Source organism: Xyrauchen texanus, chromosome 24 (genome assembly GCF_025860055.1).
Source record: "Xyrauchen texanus isolate HMW12.3.18 chromosome 24, RBS_HiC_50CHRs, whole genome shotgun sequence".
In the NCBI taxonomy this organism is placed as follows: Eukaryota; Metazoa; Chordata; class Actinopteri; order Cypriniformes; family Catostomidae; genus Xyrauchen; species Xyrauchen texanus.
In genome coordinates, this window is record NC_068299.1 from 19,641,112 (window position 1) to 19,660,186 (window position 19,075).

The following is a 19,075-nucleotide window of genomic DNA, read 5'->3' on the forward strand; positions in this document are numbered from 1 at the left end:
ATTTATTAATATACTAGTCGTGTCGTTAGCCAGTGATGCTAACATGACTGAAATAACCCCACCCACCTGCAAAATCTGAAAAGTCAGCGTTTGTCATTGTTCGGTTGATCTTATAAAAATGACAAGTATAATTTATATTATGCATTATGTGTGTAGCAACAAAATATAATAAAACAAAATTGAATTCCGTGTGCTACAGGTTGCCATGGAAACAGACGCACGCTCAGAGTGAAAGCTGACGGACTGAAATGGACGTGTTGGGAAACTTGGAAGTTCGGTGCGTTTAGAAATAATTTGTTTATCAAAACAAGGCCAATTTGTCACATCGTTTACATGAAGAGTTTGTAGGCTCTAAGCTTAACTTGCCTGGAAAACAAAAACAAATATTTCTGCATCCGTTTAATAGCTAGCTACTTAGCATTCGGCGAAGAACACTGCGCATATTTACGGCAAATATACTGAAGTACACTATCAATTTAATAAAGGAGAAAAAAAAACATTAAAAAAATTAAATCTGATCAAATATCGCATTATGAGTGCAAACATGACAATACATACAAAAGTAGTTAATGCATTTTTTTTTTATTGAATATTTATGCATCAGGTGGGTGCAAGGATTCACCAATGGCACTTTAACATTTGTGGACAAGAAAACAGCATGTTACACCTGTGGAAATTTCATTGTTTTCCTCAATGTGGAAACTAAGACGAGGAAGATTTTTCAAAGTCCTGGTTCTGGCATTGGGACATATACAGCCAGTGGGCATCGCATGTCCTTTGCTTTCTCTGACCTGAAACTGAATCCTTCCATCTTTGTCTACAAATATCCAGAACTTGAGCTAATTTGTGAACTGAAAGGTCAGTCATTTGCCTGCGACAAGAGCTGTTGTTATTGCTTTATTTTTATTAGATGTAAAATTCAGTGTATAGCAATTAATATCCACTGTAAAAATTCACTGTATAACATTTGTATTGGTAGTTTTCCTTTGTTTTGCAGGTACAACTAAACTGGGTTACACAGCTTTGGCACTGTGTGATAATGGTCCTTATATAGCCTGTGCCTCCTCTATACCTGATCACACCATCACATTGTGGTAAAATGTTAATCTTTTCACCTGGTCCCAGTCACTTAACTCATTTATTATTATTATTTTATATAAATAATAAAAACAAATTTAAATAAAAGGCTATTAATCCAAGCTATGTCAAAATCCGGGTGAAGAATCCCAATGCATTTAGGAGTGGTAGTGGAACAGGAAAAAAAAAATTATGTCTTAGCACCATTTGTACTTGAGTAGCTCTAGTTTACGGAAATGGACTATTGAAGTTTGCTGAAGGAGAAATAATCTGCTAAATTTAAAATACATTTTGTTTCATTCTATTCATAGTGGATATACTGTATATGGACACATTATTTGTCTATTTGATTTATGCTATAATAATGTTAAATATATAATCACTCCTAATTTTGTCTTAGTTATATTAGTCTGAGATTTGCCACAAATTGTTTTTCATTTAGCATTGCAGTTTCAGTTTTTTTATATTGGTTTGAGCATTATACTTCTCAACTTTTTCAGGAACTGTGAGAGTGGCGTTACACTTTGTAGCCATCCATTGATGGGAGAGGACATCACAGCTCTGGTTTTTAACCCTATGAACTGGTGTCAAATGTGTGCTGTAAACTCCAGGTTCCTCACCATATGGAATGTTGAGCGATGTGACAACTATCATTTGATGAAGCCTAGGTAGAGGATGTGTCTCCAGCAGATGGCACTGATGTCATTGATACATTTAACATGTCCTCTATCAAATAATAATTCATGAATTGTACAGGGGTTTCATATGCCAGTGAGATTGATTCACAGACATGAAATTGTATATTGTATGAGTGATACTTTCTTTATGCTCATTTGGCAGTGTTGTTGATCTCTCCGCCACTGATGGTTCAGTAATTGAGCATGAAGTAAACCCCTCTCATATATTCAGTGGGAAGCTGACATACTTAGGTCCACAGATGCCCACTTCAGCAATCGCTGGACTGAGTGGCGACAGAGCTGACAACTTTGTGGTACTGGTTCTATCTTCAGTAGAGTGATCTTAAATCAATTATAGTTCAGTGTAATCACTGAATCAATGAAAAGTAATTTGAAGCAATAATATTAACACATTATATGGGAAAGGTCATCATAATCAAAAGGTTGAGGTCTCCTTTTATATTTGTGAAAGTTATAACATAATATTTTGTGTGTGTGTCTCAACAGCCTTTGAAACAAATAAAACCAAGACTGTGTCCAAGTGCCATCTGCTGGTCAGCTTTCTCCGACTTGTATGTTGGTACCAAGGAAGGCTTCTTACTTTGCTTGAATACTGACAATTTGCACATCTCGGTCTTATTCAAACCACAAACCTCATGTAAGGGTACTCTCAGCTTATACTCATCACGTGTGACATTTTAGTACGGTTAGCATGTATTTTAGATTCATTTCTTTATCGTCCTCATAAACTTATGTTTAAGTTTTACATCACAGATGACAGTGACACTTCCCTGCAGGAGGGCAGTTTCCAGAACTTGGTACTGCAAGACAACAGCCTCTTTGCTGCAGGAATTGTAAGACATTTTTTCCATCATTGCCCTGAGCAAAAGATATCTCTTTTCAAGTGTGACATAAATTCACCCTACTTCAAGGGCATTTGGAAATCTATTACAGGATGGTATTTTACGAAACATACAAGTCAAAGGATGTAATGTGGAGGTAATGCAATCTTGGACTTTGGACGAGGCAGTCTCGAGTATATGCTTTTCCCCTGACTGTGAGACACTGCTACTAACGTCTAGCACAGTAAGTGCTATAACAATTTAAAATGTTTAACATCAATAACAATTTTTAGTGATGCATGCCAAATTAACATGTATTAAAGAACAATTATATTATAATAAAATTATATGGTATACTACATTATTTAAAGTGACAGTTCTACCAAAAAATGAAAATTCTGTCATATTTTACTCACCATCATGCCAACCCAGATGTATATGTCTTTCTTCAGCAGAACACAAAAAATATTTTTAAAATAATATTTCAGCTCTGTTGGTCTTTACAATGCAAGTGAATGTTGATCAGACCTTTGTAGCTCCAAAAATCACACAAATAAAACATAGAAGTAATCCATATGACTCCAGTGTTTAAATCCATATCTTCAGAAGTGAAATAATAATAATAGGTGTGGGCGAGAAAAAGATAAATATTTAAATCCTTTTTTTACTCTAAATCTCCCCTTTTACTTTTACATCTGTAAGTCACATATTTAGTGCCTGTTTAGTTTCTATTTCACATCTGAAGTGGAAATTTAGAGTAAAAAAGACTTAAATATTTATTTATTTCTCACCCACACCTATATTGCTTCTGAAGAGATGGATTTATCCACCATATGGATTACTCTTATGTTTCCTTTATGTGATTTTTGGAGCTACACATCTGGGATGGCATGAGGGTGAGTAATGGCTCCTACACACTACACGACTTTCAAAGATGTCGGATCATGGTACCGTTCATATTACAAAACTGTCTGTCTTGTTACTGAAGTCGTAGTGTTCAAATTACACGACGAATCCGCGACAGGGGTGAACACATTACAAGACTATTTACTATTGACGAATCCCCGACTATTGACGAATCCCCCCCACAACAGTGTACAAGTGAGAAGTGATACGAGATAAGAAAACAAATGCATGATCATATGTTATGCATTTCAGAATATGATGTGTAATGTTTTTAATCGCCTCAAGGCATCATATATTTTATTTGGTTACAATTTGAAAAAGTAGTTATCTAGTAGTAAAATCTAACTATTTGCTTATCTGACTGTCCAAGAGAATTGGCAATTTCTCTCCAACTCTTCTCTTTTTCCATCCGGTTGTGTTACAGTTCAGAGGAAACATCAAATAGGCTCTGGTGCTCCTACCAATGTTACACTAATTTTTCCTCCATTTCTTCGGTCCAATTAGAGTTTCTTGATACCGCAGCCATGCTAGTTGATGTTCTGTTGCAGGTACATCAGGACTTCTCCCACTGAAACTTCCCGTGCCCTGTTTCTTGCTCTCATTGGCTGTAGGTCAATGCTGCTGTTGTATTTAGTCAAAACATATTTCACACTGCAGGATTTGGAGTTGCAGATGGGTCCAGATATTTATCATTCTACATATCTATATCGGCAATGCGTCAGCGATTCTCTCAAATCACGTCTTTGGTAGTTCATACATTGCGATCGTTGCTTACGGGAGCGAGCTCTGATTTGCCCATGTTTTCAGGCTTTTGTCGGCGATCTCCCCTAAACTGTCAGCTAGCGAAAATCGGGCTTAAAATCGTGTAGTGTAAACTCTGCATAAATGATGAGAGAATTTACATTTTGGGGTGAACTATCCCTTTAACAGTTATTTTGTCAGAAATGTAATAATTACTACTCTATTTTAGAATTATTAAAAAAATATTTATAAAAATGTACTATTTTCAAATATAAATTGTTATACTATTATACTATTTATTATTAAAATAGTACTCTATTTAAGAGTTTGTAATGTTTAAGAATTTTGATTTTGTTTTCCAGGGACGTCTCTACAGATTCAAATCACTACTGAAGGATAAAGTTGTTAAATTCTTGGATGTCCTCAGTGGAGATTTTGTAGCTGTTGCTCCATTATACACTGATAGAAACATTTGTGTGGTAAAATAAAATTGCAGTGACATTGGGTTAATAGCTTATAAACAATATTGTATATATTATAATACTAAATTGTAGTCTTAAGACATGGCATTTTATTAAAAACAGTGGACCACTGAATCTGCATTGTCACTATTGTATTGTCACTACTGATATCTTTTTGTATGGAATTTTGTTTTATGATATCTCAAATAGCATTTTTGTGTGTCCACCTGTGGCACAACACATATGCAATTTGTCTTGCTTTTAACGTCAGTCAGTCAGAGAGGCAGGAGAGATACAGCTGTGGACCCTGGATGGTGGACTTTGCATGGGCTCCATCCCTCTACAAACAAAGGTTAGTGCTATAATTAGAGGTTTTATTTTGTGTGCTCTGCAATTTCTTCCCCAATTAATCAGGTGAATCAGAATGCTGCTGTATAAATCCATATTTTTTGGTCTGAATTAATTTCAGTTGACCAGTGTGGCATGCTGCCTCATAGCGCAGTATGTTGTTGTAGGGACAGTCACTGGAGAAATCTTGTTTGTGGAGATGACCACAAAGGAGAAGCCCAGAATAGTGCACAGAGTTCATCTCTACAATGTTCCTGTAGAGCATTTGTTGTGAGTTTTTCATAGTACCAATATTATTTGATATCATATTTGTTATTGATTTGAGGAATGTAAACCCAGTCTTGAGCATACTATTTCTTTTGGATAGGTTTGATCAAGGTGGAAACTTCTTAATAACTGGAGCATCAGTCTCACAAATGTTTGTACTGGATGCAAGGCCATCAAAAGGATTTGAAATGATTGGATGGATTGGTACCTCTTTAAGATGACATATTTCACTATTGTTTGCCTCATGTTTGAAGTAATTTCTAAGAAATCCTTTAACTTTTTCCAGAGGCTCCAGGTGCTATTGTAAGCCTTTCCACTCAGTACCACAAAGTAAACAATCAGGTTAAAGTGCTGGTACTGTGTTGCAGTCAGGCAGAAGGGAAGACAGAGAGAAAAACCATTGGAGGAAATGTGCTTCTGCTTTTGACATTGTTTGTACAGCAACTCACAGGTACTATGAAAATACAGAAACACTCCGTAATTGAGTCTGGTAAATGAAAAGCTTTTGTGAAAAATTACAAGGACAAATGATAGACATAGCAAACATAATGTATATAGAGGCCCCAAGAAAGTTCAGACACTTATGCCACAGGATTAATTTATGTAATTGCAACTGTAAAAATTCAAACTAAGTGGCATTTATTTTAAAGAAAGATGGGCACAAGCACACTTTAAAGCAAAAAAGGAAAAAATAATAATAATAATTAAAAAACTATATATTTGCTATTTGCAAATAAGAAAAACAAAAGTATTTTGACACAAAAAAATTCTTTTGTCAACATTCATTCCCAAAAATATTTGTTTAACAAAAAATTATGTTACCATGTACTCACCCCCATATTGTTCCAAATCTGTTTGACTTTCTTCTGTGGAAGACAGAGATTTTTGTGTTAAAAAAGTGAATGTTATCCTCAGTTTCCATTTACTTTCATTGCATCTTTTCCCATATAATCAAAGTGAATGTTGACTGAGGCTATCATCCTGCGTCACACCACCTTTTGTCATACAGGTTTGGAACAACATGAGGTGAGTAAATGATGACAGAATTTTGATGAACTATTACTTAAATGTGATGAACTATGACTGTGGAACTTGAGAGTGATTTAATTCTTGGCAAACTTGGCAGAACAACCAAGTAAAGCTTGTTCCGAGAACATGTCTAGCCTCATTTGTTTGCAGTTATCATTTATTTGATAATTTGTTATTCTAATGGAATGAAATTCATACATTTTAAACTTAAGTTTCCAAATACTCGTTGGGGTCCCCATATGTCTCAACTTTTCAAAATGATGTGCCACTCCCAGACTCAAAAGGTTGTGTGGACGTTCGTGGCTGTCTGCATAAAGATGTCCTTCACAGCTGCCTATATAAGCTCCCTCACAGTCTCTGTTCATCTGTCCTGGCCACAAACAAGATATTTGGTTACTGCCAGCAGAGAAAAGTCTTGCAGAGATTTAATATTACTGAGGTACTTTATAAAGAAGCAAGATGTACAGTCTGATGACATTTTTATTTCGTTAGATTTTTTGACATGGATCCTAACTGGTTGTCATGTGATATACAGAGTGGAGAAAAGTCCTCTAATGCACAAGAAGCAGTCCAGCTGATCCCAGAAGAGGAGGCATTGGGCCATTGTCTAAGCCCTGCATTTCTACAGCTCTCTCCTCATCAAAACTGGCTGGCAACTGTTGGCAGGGATGGACTGCTGCGTATCTGTGAGATATCTACAATGGTATTGTCTTATCTTAACAAGTTCTTCAATGTTTATTAGCAATGAGCTAGTAGAAACATGATTCTAGGGTATATCTGATGGCTATGTCAATGTCTCTACCTTTGATGTGCAGGACAGGTATGTACAGCTGCAATGCCACTCAAGTTGGCAGGGTGGAGTTGGCTCTGTTTGCTTCTCTCCAGACAGTCAGACCCTCATCACCACGGGCCTGAGGGACGGCTCTCTTGTCTGCAGCAGACTCAGGTGAGCTTAGGAGCCCTCTATGTATGTGTTTGAACAAATGGTCCATCAGACATTAAAGAGGAGTTTAGTACCTCATAAAAACATCAGACTAACTTATATTATTGTAGAACCTTGATATTTAACAATGTTTTCTATCTTGGTAATTTCATGATGCCCTTGGAGCTTTTTACATTTAACCTGACACATCCTTGTATTTACAAATGTAACAGGTTAAAGCTTTCTGGGGCTTCCAAGGCAAATGCAGCTACCCAGTATGGTCAGTCGATTGCTGATTCTTTTGAATCCATAGTGTCTTCTGAAAACACAGTCCTCACCAAAATGACTGACTGGGATCTACAGACACATTCCCCAACTAGATGTTCCTCATTTCATACAGGGGAGGTAAATAACATAATCAGTTTACTATTGTTTAAATACAATTTAGAAAAATTATTGTATTGTTTGTTTAGGTATGGTTTCTTGGTTAAGGATTTTATTTTTGTATTTGAGTTACTCTAGAATTGTTCTGTTCTCTGATATAATGGCATGATGTAATGCTAAACGGGCTGAAAAATATAAACTGCTACAAAATTTGAAATACATTTATATTGAATTCTTCATGCAGGTCAATATAATGATAAGTGATGAAGCAGTACAAGAGGAAAACTACTCTGCATCCCCAGCTAGTTCTACATGGCTTGATAGGAAACTTGATGCAGTCAGTGTTCTTCTTTCATTTATTTGTTTAAATTATCATGCCCCATCATATGAACATAAAAACCCTTGAGGATTACTTTCTGTAATTATGCTACCAGAATTGCCAGAGGCAAATTGTTTTCAGAAGTTTACAATACTTTTGTGTTTCTTACACAGTAGGTGGTTGAATACAGACATAGTTTCTTACACCGTAGTTTCTAATAATGTATCTTATGAGCCTAAAAGGGTTTACCTCAGGGTGTTAAAACATATCCCTACAAATTACATAAATGTATAGATATTCAGAACAAAGATAAATGTTAACCACTCGTGTGGAATCAGTATTTTGTTTAGTACAGTATGTTGACAGGGAAAGGTGTTTTTTTTTAATCAAATCTAACTGTGTGCATTATATTTTAATGATTTCTTAAAATACTTAATTATACTGGTTTACACAAACCTCAAAGCATCTTTTCAGAGTAATGAATTAATTGAAAGATAACTAACCCTGAAATAAAGACCCAGTGGTTTCCCAGCAGACTCCCAACAAATTTCATATCTCAACAGGTTCTCCAAAAAGAGACCCAGCAGTATGCAGAGATAAAGAATACCCTTAGAGGAAACATAAAGGTTATGCGTGACACAGTAAGTAAAATAAGCAACTTTAAATATTAGGTACAAGAAAAATGCACTCATGCTTTTATATATTTTTGGTCTTTTTGTCTGTAGTTTTTGTTTTATTTTATTGTTCACACACACACTTGAATTTGAAAGGTTTGTTTTAAATGCCTTTTGATCACTGCAGATCCAGGCTATGATGCAGGAGAATGAGAGTCTGGCTGACATGGAGAAACTTGAGCAACAGGAGTTTAACCTGGATGTGGAAGAGCAAGAGAGGCAGCAGGTTGAGGGAGAACAGGAAGTTACAAGGGTAAACAGGACTAAGTACAGATTTTGACCTATCCTTCTTACAAACATGTTTTTCAGTTTATAAAGAATAGTTTTTCCCTATTTTTAAACAATAAAATGTGTATTTAAGTATCAGTTTAAAACTTTTTTTGTAATAACTCATATTCTTATTGTGTCATGCCTTAATTTTGTGTATGATTTTAGATCATTTATAATTATGTTATTTAAGGTGAGGAAGGAGATAGAAATGGAGAATCTGGCTAAGTGCTATCTGAGGGAGGTCCTGAAGAGAGAATGCTGGGATTCCATGACAGTCAAAGGGAAAGCCATAAAGGTCTCTAGACTAAAAATAAAGTCGATTTTATGTGGGGGGAAAAAAACTCACATTTTGTAACAATATCTCCATCTGTCATTGATTTCACCTGGCTGAACTGTAATTACTAGAAATACTATACAGGTTGCCAAGCGTCAGTCGCTTCGTGTCTTCTTGTTTGCCCCAGGCCTTTCATTCAGAATATGAGGTGAAGAACTACCCCATGAAGGAACGCACTGAAAAGGAACTTGAAGAGCTTTGCAGGATTGAGACCATGAGACAGATTGAACAGGCAGATTTACAAGTAAATGCAGTGGCATGTAGTGTCAAAAGATGCTCAACATAACTAACCTTTGCACTGGATGCACAGTGTGATGGAAATAATACAAATACTCTTTCTAATCTGTCTAACACTAGCTCCAAAAAGTGATTCTTGAGAGCACAGTCTCTGGAGAGGAGGAAGAGGAGGAGGCAGAGGACAGTAAGACAGAGACTCCTGCTCTGACAGGCAGCCTGAGTGCTCTTTATGGAGGGGTCAACCCTCATCTCTACAGCCAGTTCAATTTACACATCAGAGAGCAGAAAATCAACCAAATCACCTTGCTAAAGGTGATGACTTCTCTTGTTGTCTCAAAAAACTACTAGAGGCAAAATATATTGTATGTGTGTTTTCATCCCCATTTTGAGGACAAAAACTTTATGAACAATAAAAAGATCAAATGGGACAGCACTTTTCTAAAAACAATTATTAAGTATTAATTTGCTATATTGTCATATGAAGGATGTTATCTACAAGGTGAAGACCACATTCAACAAAGAATTTGAGGCTTTGTACAAGCAGAAGGATCAGGAAATCAACCGTGTTAGGGAGAAGAACAAACGTATCTCTGAGATTATGGCAGAGCTGGACCTAAGTGAGACTCTGTGGGAGCCCAGCCTCACTGATAATGAGTGTCCTGAGAGAGTTCTCATTGTGACTGACTCAGAGGTACTACAGGAAGTCTATACATTCAGATTAAGGGCAATAACATGACTTGCATGCTGTAGTACTCTTTTTATGCTTTTTGGTAATTAATCAAGCCATTTCAAATTGCTGACCCACATTTAAAGGAATAGTTCACCTAAAAATGAAAATTCTCTCATCATTTACTCATGCCATCCCAGATGTGTATAACTTTCTTTCTTCAGCAGAACACAAACATAGATTGTTGGAAGAATATTTCAGCTCTGTAGGTCCATACAATACAAGTTGATTGTGATCAGCACTATAAAGCTCCAAAAAGCACTGACAGTCATAGTAAAAGTAATCCATATGACTTACTGTAAGTGGTTAAATTAATGTCTTCTAAAGCAATACGATCACTTTGGGTGAGAAACAGATAAATATTTAAGTCCTTTTCACTATAACTGTTTACTTCCAGTTGGCCTTTTCCCATGATGGAATCAGTTTCAACTGATGCGATACAACCAGAAATGCAACTCGATTTGTTTACAAGAGAACGCTGTTCACAAGCTTCAGTGGTTTTGCTTTGATTTGAAAATATCAGCACGCTTACGTCATTGTGAACTGATTCCCCTCATGAATGTGCATTGGAGCGACCAGAAGTACAAAATGTATTAACTTAGATTTCAGCTTCACAGAAAGATTCCCAAACCAAACAGTTATTCCATACCTGACAATGACTATATTCCATAACTGACAATCATTTCTCACCCAAAGCGATCATATCACTTTAAAAGACATTAATGTAACCACTGGAGTCAAATGGATTACTTTTACTACGATTGTCTGTGCCTTTTGGAGCTTTAAAGTGGTGATCACCATTCACTTGCATTGTATGGACCTAGAGCTGAAATATTCTTCTGAAAATATGCATTTGTGTCCAGCAGAAGAAAGAAAGTCATACACATCTGGGATGGCATGAGGGTGAGTAACTGATGAGAGAATTTTCCTTTTTGGGCGAACTATACATTTAACAACATTTATCACTTCACCATTTCCTAAGAATTTATATCTAGCTCTACGCTTTATAGAGTGAGTTAAATCTTTAAAGCATTCAAATTTGGTAAGATTTATATTCAAAATCAGAATAGTCCAAGGTTTTCAGCTTGTAATTCTTTCTGTATATGTGGCAAACTCTTATATATATTTATTTAGATTTGTATTGCAGACAATGGGTTTGACTTTCATGTGTGTGTTTATAGATCAAGATAAAGAAATATATCACCCCTGAGCAGAAACAAAAAGATGAAAAGCTACAAGAGGAAGAAGAACGGCAAAGGCTTGCAGCTACGGTATAACATTACTGTACCTCACAGTACAGTAATTATTTAACTTTAACATATAAACTAATATTTCCCTTCATAAAATAAGGCAACATAACACAACCATTTGAAGTTAAATAAGCTATTAAACCATGTTATCCTAATTATACATTTTAATCAATTAATATAGACATTTAATATAGTGTTTAAAGGAATAATGCACTAAAAAGTAAAAATTATGTCAATCTCTTGAACAATGTTAATTATTAATATTGTAGTTTAAACTGTAATATGAAAAATGTACTTATTTTTATAGACATAGTATGTGTAATAGTCTGTAACATGGATGTTTCAGTTGGTCTTGTGTTTTAGATGATCACCTCTGTTTTTCTGCATATCCATTGCAGTCTGACAACATGAGAGATGAAGCGCTTAATGTGATGATGGGTGGAGTACTGGAGCTCAAAAAAGAGGATGTCCTGAAGATGGTGCGGTGGCAGGACTAATCATACTGGAATGTTTCTAATGTAGTAACCATGTTTAACAAAAAGAAAGATAACCAAAAAAGAAAATAACAATAGATACTGTATGTTCCACTTACAGGAGGTACCTCAACCTGAGTTCTTGACTATACCTGAGGTGCAGTGGACAGAAGAAGAGAGAAAAAGCTTTAAAGAGTATGAGAAAAATGTGAAGGAGCTCAGTGAGGTGCAAGGGAAACACAGAAAGGTGTGAATTTGATCCTATTAGCTTTAAAACCTTGAAGTGATAGTTCACCCAAAAACAAAAAGTCATCATCAATTTACCAGTACTCTCATGTTGTTCCAACACTGTGTTGTTCTCTTTATTCTGTAAAACTAAACACAAGATGTTAGACAGAAAGTTTGAGCAGCTCTTTTCCATAAACAATAGTGGATGGTGATTTTTGCTGCCAAGCTCCACAACAAAAATAAAAACCACCTTAAAAGTCTCATAAAAATAGTTTGTACTGAAAAAAGCAAATAATACACTTGTGTGCTATAGTCCAATCCTTTGAGGCCATATTTTAGCTTTTTGTTAAAAACAGACAAAATCCACAAAATGTAATTTGGTGTCAAGTATATACAAACTTGCTGTATTGTGATTGGTCACGTGACATTCGAGAAACAATGCTTCATGCACTACTTTAGAATACTATACTGTATGTGCATTTTCAGATTTTCAGTGATTGAATCATAGGCTACTTACAATCTTCATATCTAACAAAAAAATCTAATGGGGCTTTTTTTTTTTTTTACCTTTTTGGAGCTTGCCAGTAAAAAATATCTATCCAATTTCACTGGATGGAAAAGAGCTGCTTGAACATTCTGTCTAACATCTTTTCAAGCAAGAAAGAAAATGTATCATTAAAATAACACAAGGCTGAGTAAATGTCAATTTCTGGGTGAACTAGAGCTTTTTATATTTACTCCCTTATATTTCATATCATTCTAAAACTATAGACCATTTTCCCCTTAAAAATGTCACTCTTGCGGTAGACAATGGAAGCAGAAATGAAGAAACTGCTGGCATCTATTAAAGAAGCTACCCAGACCTTTGATGAAAGACTCTCAAAGCTGTTTGAAAGGAAGGTGAAAACAGAGATGGTCATATACCAAGTAAGATTTGTGGGGCCTAGTTTGTAAAAAATACTTGCGAACAGTTATGCAATTGTCACTTCATCTACTAATTTTAGATTTTACCACTAATTAATAATGTTTTATTATTCTATCTATCAGGAGGAGTTAAAGATTGCAAATCTGGTTCACTCCATTCAAACCGAAGAGGATATTCTCAGCAGAGAGAAACAGTTGAGCATTAAACTTGAAAAGGCACGAATTGTAAAGGTGATCTTTCTTTGTATACAGAGATTATGTCTTCTATATGTTCTTCAGCTTTGTTGGTATATGGTGTTATTGTATACAGAAAACAGCATCAGAAATTTACATTTATGGCTTTATTTGGTCCTGGTGGTGAGCCAAAAATATCATGCAAGAACAAACTTGTGTGGCATGTTTATACATTACTGTGGAAGACTGTTTAACACAAAATGTTCAAGTGTATGAGTCGCCTCTCTTTCCTGACAGAATGTAATTGGGGAAGAATTGAAAAAACACAAGGAGATTGTTGATGAGTTCAGAGAGGAGTATGATAACATAGTCGCTGAGGACAAAGTAAGGTCATGAACATTATCTAACATCTATTTCATTGCATAACGTTCTCACCCAGGTCTTTTAAAAATAATTTTCCCTTTTGAAGCTTCTTGACAAAGGATTTCGCAAAGAGTTTTATGATGTTCCTGGGCACATTGTTGACCAGCTCTATAAGCTTTACAAACGCAGACCAAGGTAGTATTTCAGAGGAGAGAGATCAAGAGTTGATGACACTTTAATCATGCATTTCCAGTATGTTAAAAACATGGGTTTGTCCAGTTTTAATTACCATTAAGCTGAGTGATAATGGTTGCATGGGTGCTGTTTGACAGGGTCCAGAAGATGAAAACACAGACAGAAAATAACCTTTATAAAGAAGGTGGTGTGTTTGGAACAGCAGCATCAGAGGGGCTCTCTCTAATGATGAAGGCAATGGAAGAACTGGATTCTCTAGAGAACATGCCACAAGGATTAGATCTAGCTGTGTGGGAAAGGTTTTGCTTGGCCAGGCAGGCCAAAGTGGAAAGTGAACATCAGGTGAGAAAGGGCTGGATTCAAAGGAGCAAGATGTCACACAATTCAAAGCTTTTTAAATGTGTTCCTTATAAATTCATAATCTGAAAATGCTTGGTATGGTTTTTAATTAAAATTTAGGTCAAACTAAAGGCACTAAACCTGGCAGAGATTCAGGCTTTTCTGCAGAGGAGAATAGATGAGGATGAGAAAGCTCATCTTGAAATAAGAAATCTTATTGATGATCTTAATGGGTGAGAAGAGATGTCAAAATCAGTTTAAAACACCAAGGGTTTAACAAAGTACATAGCAAATACTTCAATATGAAGTCAATAAAGATCTTTAACTACATCATTTTCTACCAAATGTTTTCCTAGCCTCTGCGAAGAGAAGATGAGATTCCGATTGGACAGTATGGTACAGATTGTTCTACAGCAAGGTCAGGTGGAAGTGGAAGCTAGAGACTTCATTGCTGACTACACTGATGCACTGCTTATCCATCGCAATGTAGTTGAGGAACTAAACAGCGCCATCAGGGTACAGAGCACCAAGAGCTCATATCAATTTAAATATTGATGCTATTGCTTCTTTGCATAAACAGAAACTAAACACAAAACAAAATGAAAGATCAGTAATCTTAAAGAAATGAAGAAATGTGCAAAAACATGGATAACTAGAGCAATTGGTGGTTAAATGAAAAATATATTTTTGATAGAAAATATGGGAATCAAAGCTTTATATAAAAAAAAAATGAAATATAAATATATATATGAATTAAGAATGCTATGTTTGAAATACACAAAATCCAATTTGATTCACTCACATTATGGAAGGTATTCAGTTGTCATTTAAATTTTTTTTTTATTGTAATTTCAATTTGGATAGCTTTGATTTACTAAATTATTTATTTGTTGCTTTGTCTGTTTAGCAATGTACACAATTCTTAATCTATTCATGATTGAATTATTGATTTCCCAATTGATTAATTTGTCAGGCTTTAGGAGATCAGAAAATCACCAGCATGGTGGAGTGTAAAGACTTTCGCAAAGGTATCATACAGCAGGAATGGGAGCACAAGAAAATGAGAATGCAGCTGGAGGATCTCAGCAACAAAGCCAGAGATATACAGACACTGCGTGTCTCGCAGGACATTCAAGAGGTATGGATTTAAAGGGATAGTTCACCCATAAATGTAAATTTTCCCATAATATACTCACGTCTTCCCAGATGTGTATGAATTTCTTTCTTAAGCAGAAAACAAATGAAGATTTTTAGAAGAATATTTCACCTCTGTAGATCCTTACAATAAGAGTGAATGGTGATCAGACCTTTGTAGCTCCAAAAATCACATAAAGGATACATATAATATTGAACAAATTGTGAAAAATATTTGATGCATTTGTTTGTTTGTTTTTTAATCACGCCAGTACCTGAATGAAACGCATAGTCACAACAGGATATCTAAACAGCTCACAGCATTGGAGAAGACCAGTGAATTGCAGCAAATGGTAAATTGGCTCATTACTTTAAGCATCTTGCAAAGATAGCAAGGGCTTTACCAAATGCATAATTTTAGCACAGGTATTTCCATATTGTAAATTCAGACTGGATGATAACATGTATCAAACTCAATGACAGACGTAAGTTTGATTCTTTTTCACACTTTGCCCAGACTCATCAAAAGAAAATTGAAACTTTTAAGAAACAGATAAAGCACCTGGACAAACAGGACGCACAAATGCAGGAAAAGAGCACAGCCCTGGACTTGCGTGTGGCTGACATGGAGATAACCGTCGCAGAGAGGAGAAATATTTGCGAGGCTGTTGGTAACTGACTTTATATCTTGCCCCATTAAAGAGTTGTCCTGAGTGAAAACTTAAATGCATAAAATAGATTATTTTGTACACAAGTTTAGATCCCAGTGGGTCTTATTCATGAAACATAAGCAGGACAAATTTGTTTAAATCGTTCATAATCCATTCTTAATCACCCCATTAAATTAAATGAAAGCATTTATGTAAGAATGGTTACGATTTACACAGAAATTTGTTTTGCTTGCATTTCTTAAACAAGGCAGAATGACTTTGACTCACAATGACTGTTCATGTATATTTAGTTATTGTGATTAAAATAAGTTGAGGTAAAATATCTCACAATATTACATGTTATCCAGCAATGGGAGATAACCAGGAGAGAGAGGCAGAAAAGCACTACAAAGATATCATCCGGAGAAAGAGGCTGTTGAACATAGCCAGAACCCAATCTCAAGAAATAATCATGCTAAGAGCTGAAGTGGAGAAATTGCGTATGAAGAACTTCCCAGCGCTTTCTCAATTACATTATAACTAATACATTACAGCTTTTGAAAGTTTAAACCAAATTACTTAAATAAACGTGACAACACAATGTGAAATAACTTACAATATAGTTTAATAAATCTAGCAAAATTCACACTGCACACTGTCTTATCAGTTACATTTACAGTATAATCTGAATAATTTATCCATTCAAATGTTTTGTAATAACCTGCTCTAAAAATGCTTTAAGCAAAACTGCTGATGGGTTATGACCACTTTAAACAAAGACAATAAAATGTGTGTAATACATTTCAGGTGTCTGTGAAGTCTTCCTCAGTCCTATCAAAGTGCAATATATTGTCATCTAAACCAAAGCTATCCATAAGCTGGGACAGACTGATTTTTTTGCCTTCTGTAGACAGTTTGCTCTGTAATTCATACAGCACAGACTGGGCACAGGATCTCCATTTCTCTATTAGCCTCTGCAGCTGGGTCAGGTCATTCTACAAGAAAAGGCAACAAAAAAAAAAAGCAAGAAAGAAAAATCTGTAAGAAAATTATCTTTTGTTTTGAAGTGACAGTAGGTACTTCATTTTGAAATAGATGTTACCTTTGTTCTATACATTTTGACCATCTTTAATCTTCGCAAGGTTTCTGATTTCTCTTTCACTTCTTTTTTTAGTTCTTCACATAGCTGAATCAAATCTTCAACAGGTTCAGCTGTGTGATTTGAACAGTCTCTTGTCTCCCTCATTTCATTCTGATTGACATCAGTTTCATTCATTTTGTTGTCAGTCACATTCTGATTAGTGTCTTCTGCTCCTGAAGTCTGTGGCTGCTTGTCATCTTCAATTTTAAGGCGTTTAACCACACTTTGGGGTGAGCTGAATGAGTGCCGTGATCTTTTTAACCTCTCCCTCAGTGAAGCACTCATGGGCTGAGGGTAAATGAAAATGAAAACGAAAGATAAGGACTGCCTTTGGGATACACAAGCAGTAATCTTAATGACAATGCATTAAATCAACATTTACAATTAAATTCTCACTTTTAATGTTTTATTTTAAACGATAAAATATGTCACATGAATTCTGTTGGGTGTATTGTTAGTATGTAGGTAAGTCCTGAAACATTTATTATTGTCATGTGACTTGTCATAGACTTACAGTCAGTGACATATAGTGAATTTTGTTGAGCAAAGACAAGCTCTTTACAAATATGTTACAAAATATGCGTCTTCTCTTTGGAAATGTTAGCATCCTTTAAAACGCAGATATTATACAATAACATAAAGCCAGTAAGGTGTACCTTGACTGCACTGGACCTTCTGGATGAAGACAGGGCTGTATTCGGTGTAGTTTCATCAACAGGCGTCAGTTTTATCGGTGTAGTCTCCATGATTCACACCAAGAGATTTGAGGTGATATCGATGTCTCAGGAGAAAAACAGCTACTTAGTTGAGAGACGACGGAATTCTTTTCCCACATTCTGCTGGTAAGCCATATTGTTAAAATACAATTTAAATACAGCTTTCACAGAATCAGTAGTCTCCCTCCTCCAAGGCGACAGAAACTATTTAGCAGAGAAGTGTCACTTTTATATATATGAATAGGAGAAATTGGAACGCCCAACCAAGAAGCTCCCGCGCTCAACAATCAACGGATATACAAAGGAAGTCCCGCCTTACAGTTAAAAGAGCCAATCACCTTTTAGATACAGACATCACCTGTCAATCAACTCGCTAATGGACATGCGCACTGGCTACAAAAGCCGGGAAAATTGCATGTTTTAGCGTAATATGATGTAAAGAAGTACAATTTATGATTCCAATATTATACCATTTTATTGTTTATTTGAAATATGTTCTTTGATAGTAATTTTGACCAACCGTTTTTGAGATTTCTGTGTCCCCCTATTCAAGTAGATAGCGGCTGCACTAGCATGACTGGAAATAGCCTCCTCCTGAGAGCTTTTCAAAGATGGTCGAGAGTGGACTGACTTGCTAGAACGACTTTGAAGGTGATCAGTAGACTGTTTTTTTTTTTTTTTAATTTCCAAAATTATATGACAAAATACAGTAGATACAAATGTTTCATATATACTGTTCTAAATGATTACAAATCATCATACGATATGAAGAGCATTAAAGATAACATTCATATCAATGAAATTAAAGAACACTCAATCACACATTAGAAAAAAAAGAAAGAAAAAAAACAACAATGTCAAGGAGGTATACATGTATAATTAAAATAAAGAAGAGGAATTTAATTCTTTGAGGATATCCATCGTTCTGGTTGCTTTGCGGTTTGAGAGTCCTTTCAGTGTTTCAAAATAAATCTTCATATCAGATTTAAAATGGTTGATCAGTAGACTGTTGGGTGCGAGTTCCATTTACTTTGTCGTCACTTCCTTCTTGTCTTGTCATTTTCCTAAGCGTCTTGGGAAATTTAGTTTTAAAGTACTGTTTGTCAAGTTAATGATGCTGTAAAAAAAAAAAAAAAAAAAAGCTGTACACAAATTATACTTTCAAAATAAACTACCCAACTGTTACATTTATGGGCCGTTTTTGTGTGTTTTTCTAGAGTCTCGTTATTTTGCTCTGAGAACAGTTTAATGAACGTCACAGCTCGCAGTTCGG

General features: G+C 35.5%; 2 protein-coding genes across 2 annotated transcripts; one reads left to right on the forward strand and one right to left on the reverse strand.

Annotated features, from left to right (window-relative positions):
• The first annotated feature begins 229 nt into the window (after positions 1 to 229).
• Positions 230 to 16,515, forward strand: cfap43 (cilia and flagella associated protein 43). Its single transcript, XM_052090507.1, has 38 exons — positions 230 to 277; positions 605 to 858; positions 998 to 1,094; positions 1,578 to 1,745; positions 1,918 to 2,068; positions 2,262 to 2,412; positions 2,529 to 2,608; positions 2,709 to 2,840; positions 4,606 to 4,722; positions 4,976 to 5,056; positions 5,174 to 5,322; positions 5,420 to 5,523; positions 5,606 to 5,770; positions 6,624 to 6,787; positions 6,884 to 7,051; positions 7,164 to 7,294; positions 7,504 to 7,675; positions 7,899 to 7,991; positions 8,537 to 8,614; positions 8,775 to 8,900; positions 9,108 to 9,212; positions 9,379 to 9,495; positions 9,609 to 9,800; positions 9,973 to 10,179; positions 11,397 to 11,486; positions 11,864 to 11,944; positions 12,060 to 12,185; positions 12,974 to 13,093; positions 13,214 to 13,321; positions 13,562 to 13,648; positions 13,734 to 13,822; positions 13,960 to 14,164; positions 14,282 to 14,394; positions 14,518 to 14,677; positions 15,135 to 15,299; positions 15,568 to 15,648; positions 15,813 to 15,966; positions 16,314 to 16,515. The coding sequence occupies exons 1-38, from the start codon at positions 249 to 251 to the stop codon at positions 16,487 to 16,489; spliced, it is 4,986 nt and encodes a 1,661-aa protein (XP_051946467.1). The 5' UTR covers positions 230 to 248; the 3' UTR covers positions 16,490 to 16,515.
• Positions 16,516 to 16,583: 68 nt separating this feature from the next.
• On the reverse strand, positions 16,584 to 18,079 carry sfr1 (SWI5-dependent homologous recombination repair protein 1). The gene is made up of 3 exons (XM_052090506.1): positions 17,743 to 18,079; positions 17,048 to 17,374; positions 16,584 to 16,940 (listed from the first exon to the last, which is right to left on the reverse strand). Exons 1-3 carry the CDS (start codon positions 17,830 to 17,832, stop codon positions 16,749 to 16,751), a joined length of 609 nt encoding a protein of 202 aa, XP_051946466.1. The 5' UTR covers positions 17,833 to 18,079; the 3' UTR covers positions 16,584 to 16,748.
• Positions 18,080 to 19,075: the final 996 nt, after the last annotated feature.

Bases quoted from the DNA above. Each gene is read 5' to 3' on its own strand.
- sfr1 (XM_052090506.1), bottom strand. From the start codon at position 17,832: ATGGAGACTACACCGATAAAACTGACGCCTGTTGATGAAACTACACCG. The intron at 17,375-17,742 runs GTACACCTTACT...ATTTACCCTCAG, and splicing joins GAAGGTCCAGTGCAGTCAAG to CCCATGAGTGCTTCACTGAG. The intron at 16,941-17,047 runs GTAACATCTATT...CTTTTCTTGTAG, and splicing joins TCAAAATGTATAGAACAAAG to AATGACCTGACCCAGCTGCA.
- cfap43 (XM_052090507.1), top strand. From the start codon at position 249: ATGGACGTGTTGGGAAACTTGGAAGTTCG. The intron at 7,676-7,898 runs GTAAATAACATA...TTCTTCATGCAG, and splicing joins CCTCATTTCATACAGGGGAG to GTCAATATAATGATAAGTGA. The intron at 9,801-9,972 runs GTGATGACTTCT...TGTCATATGAAG, and splicing joins ACCAAATCACCTTGCTAAAG to GATGTTATCTACAAGGTGAA.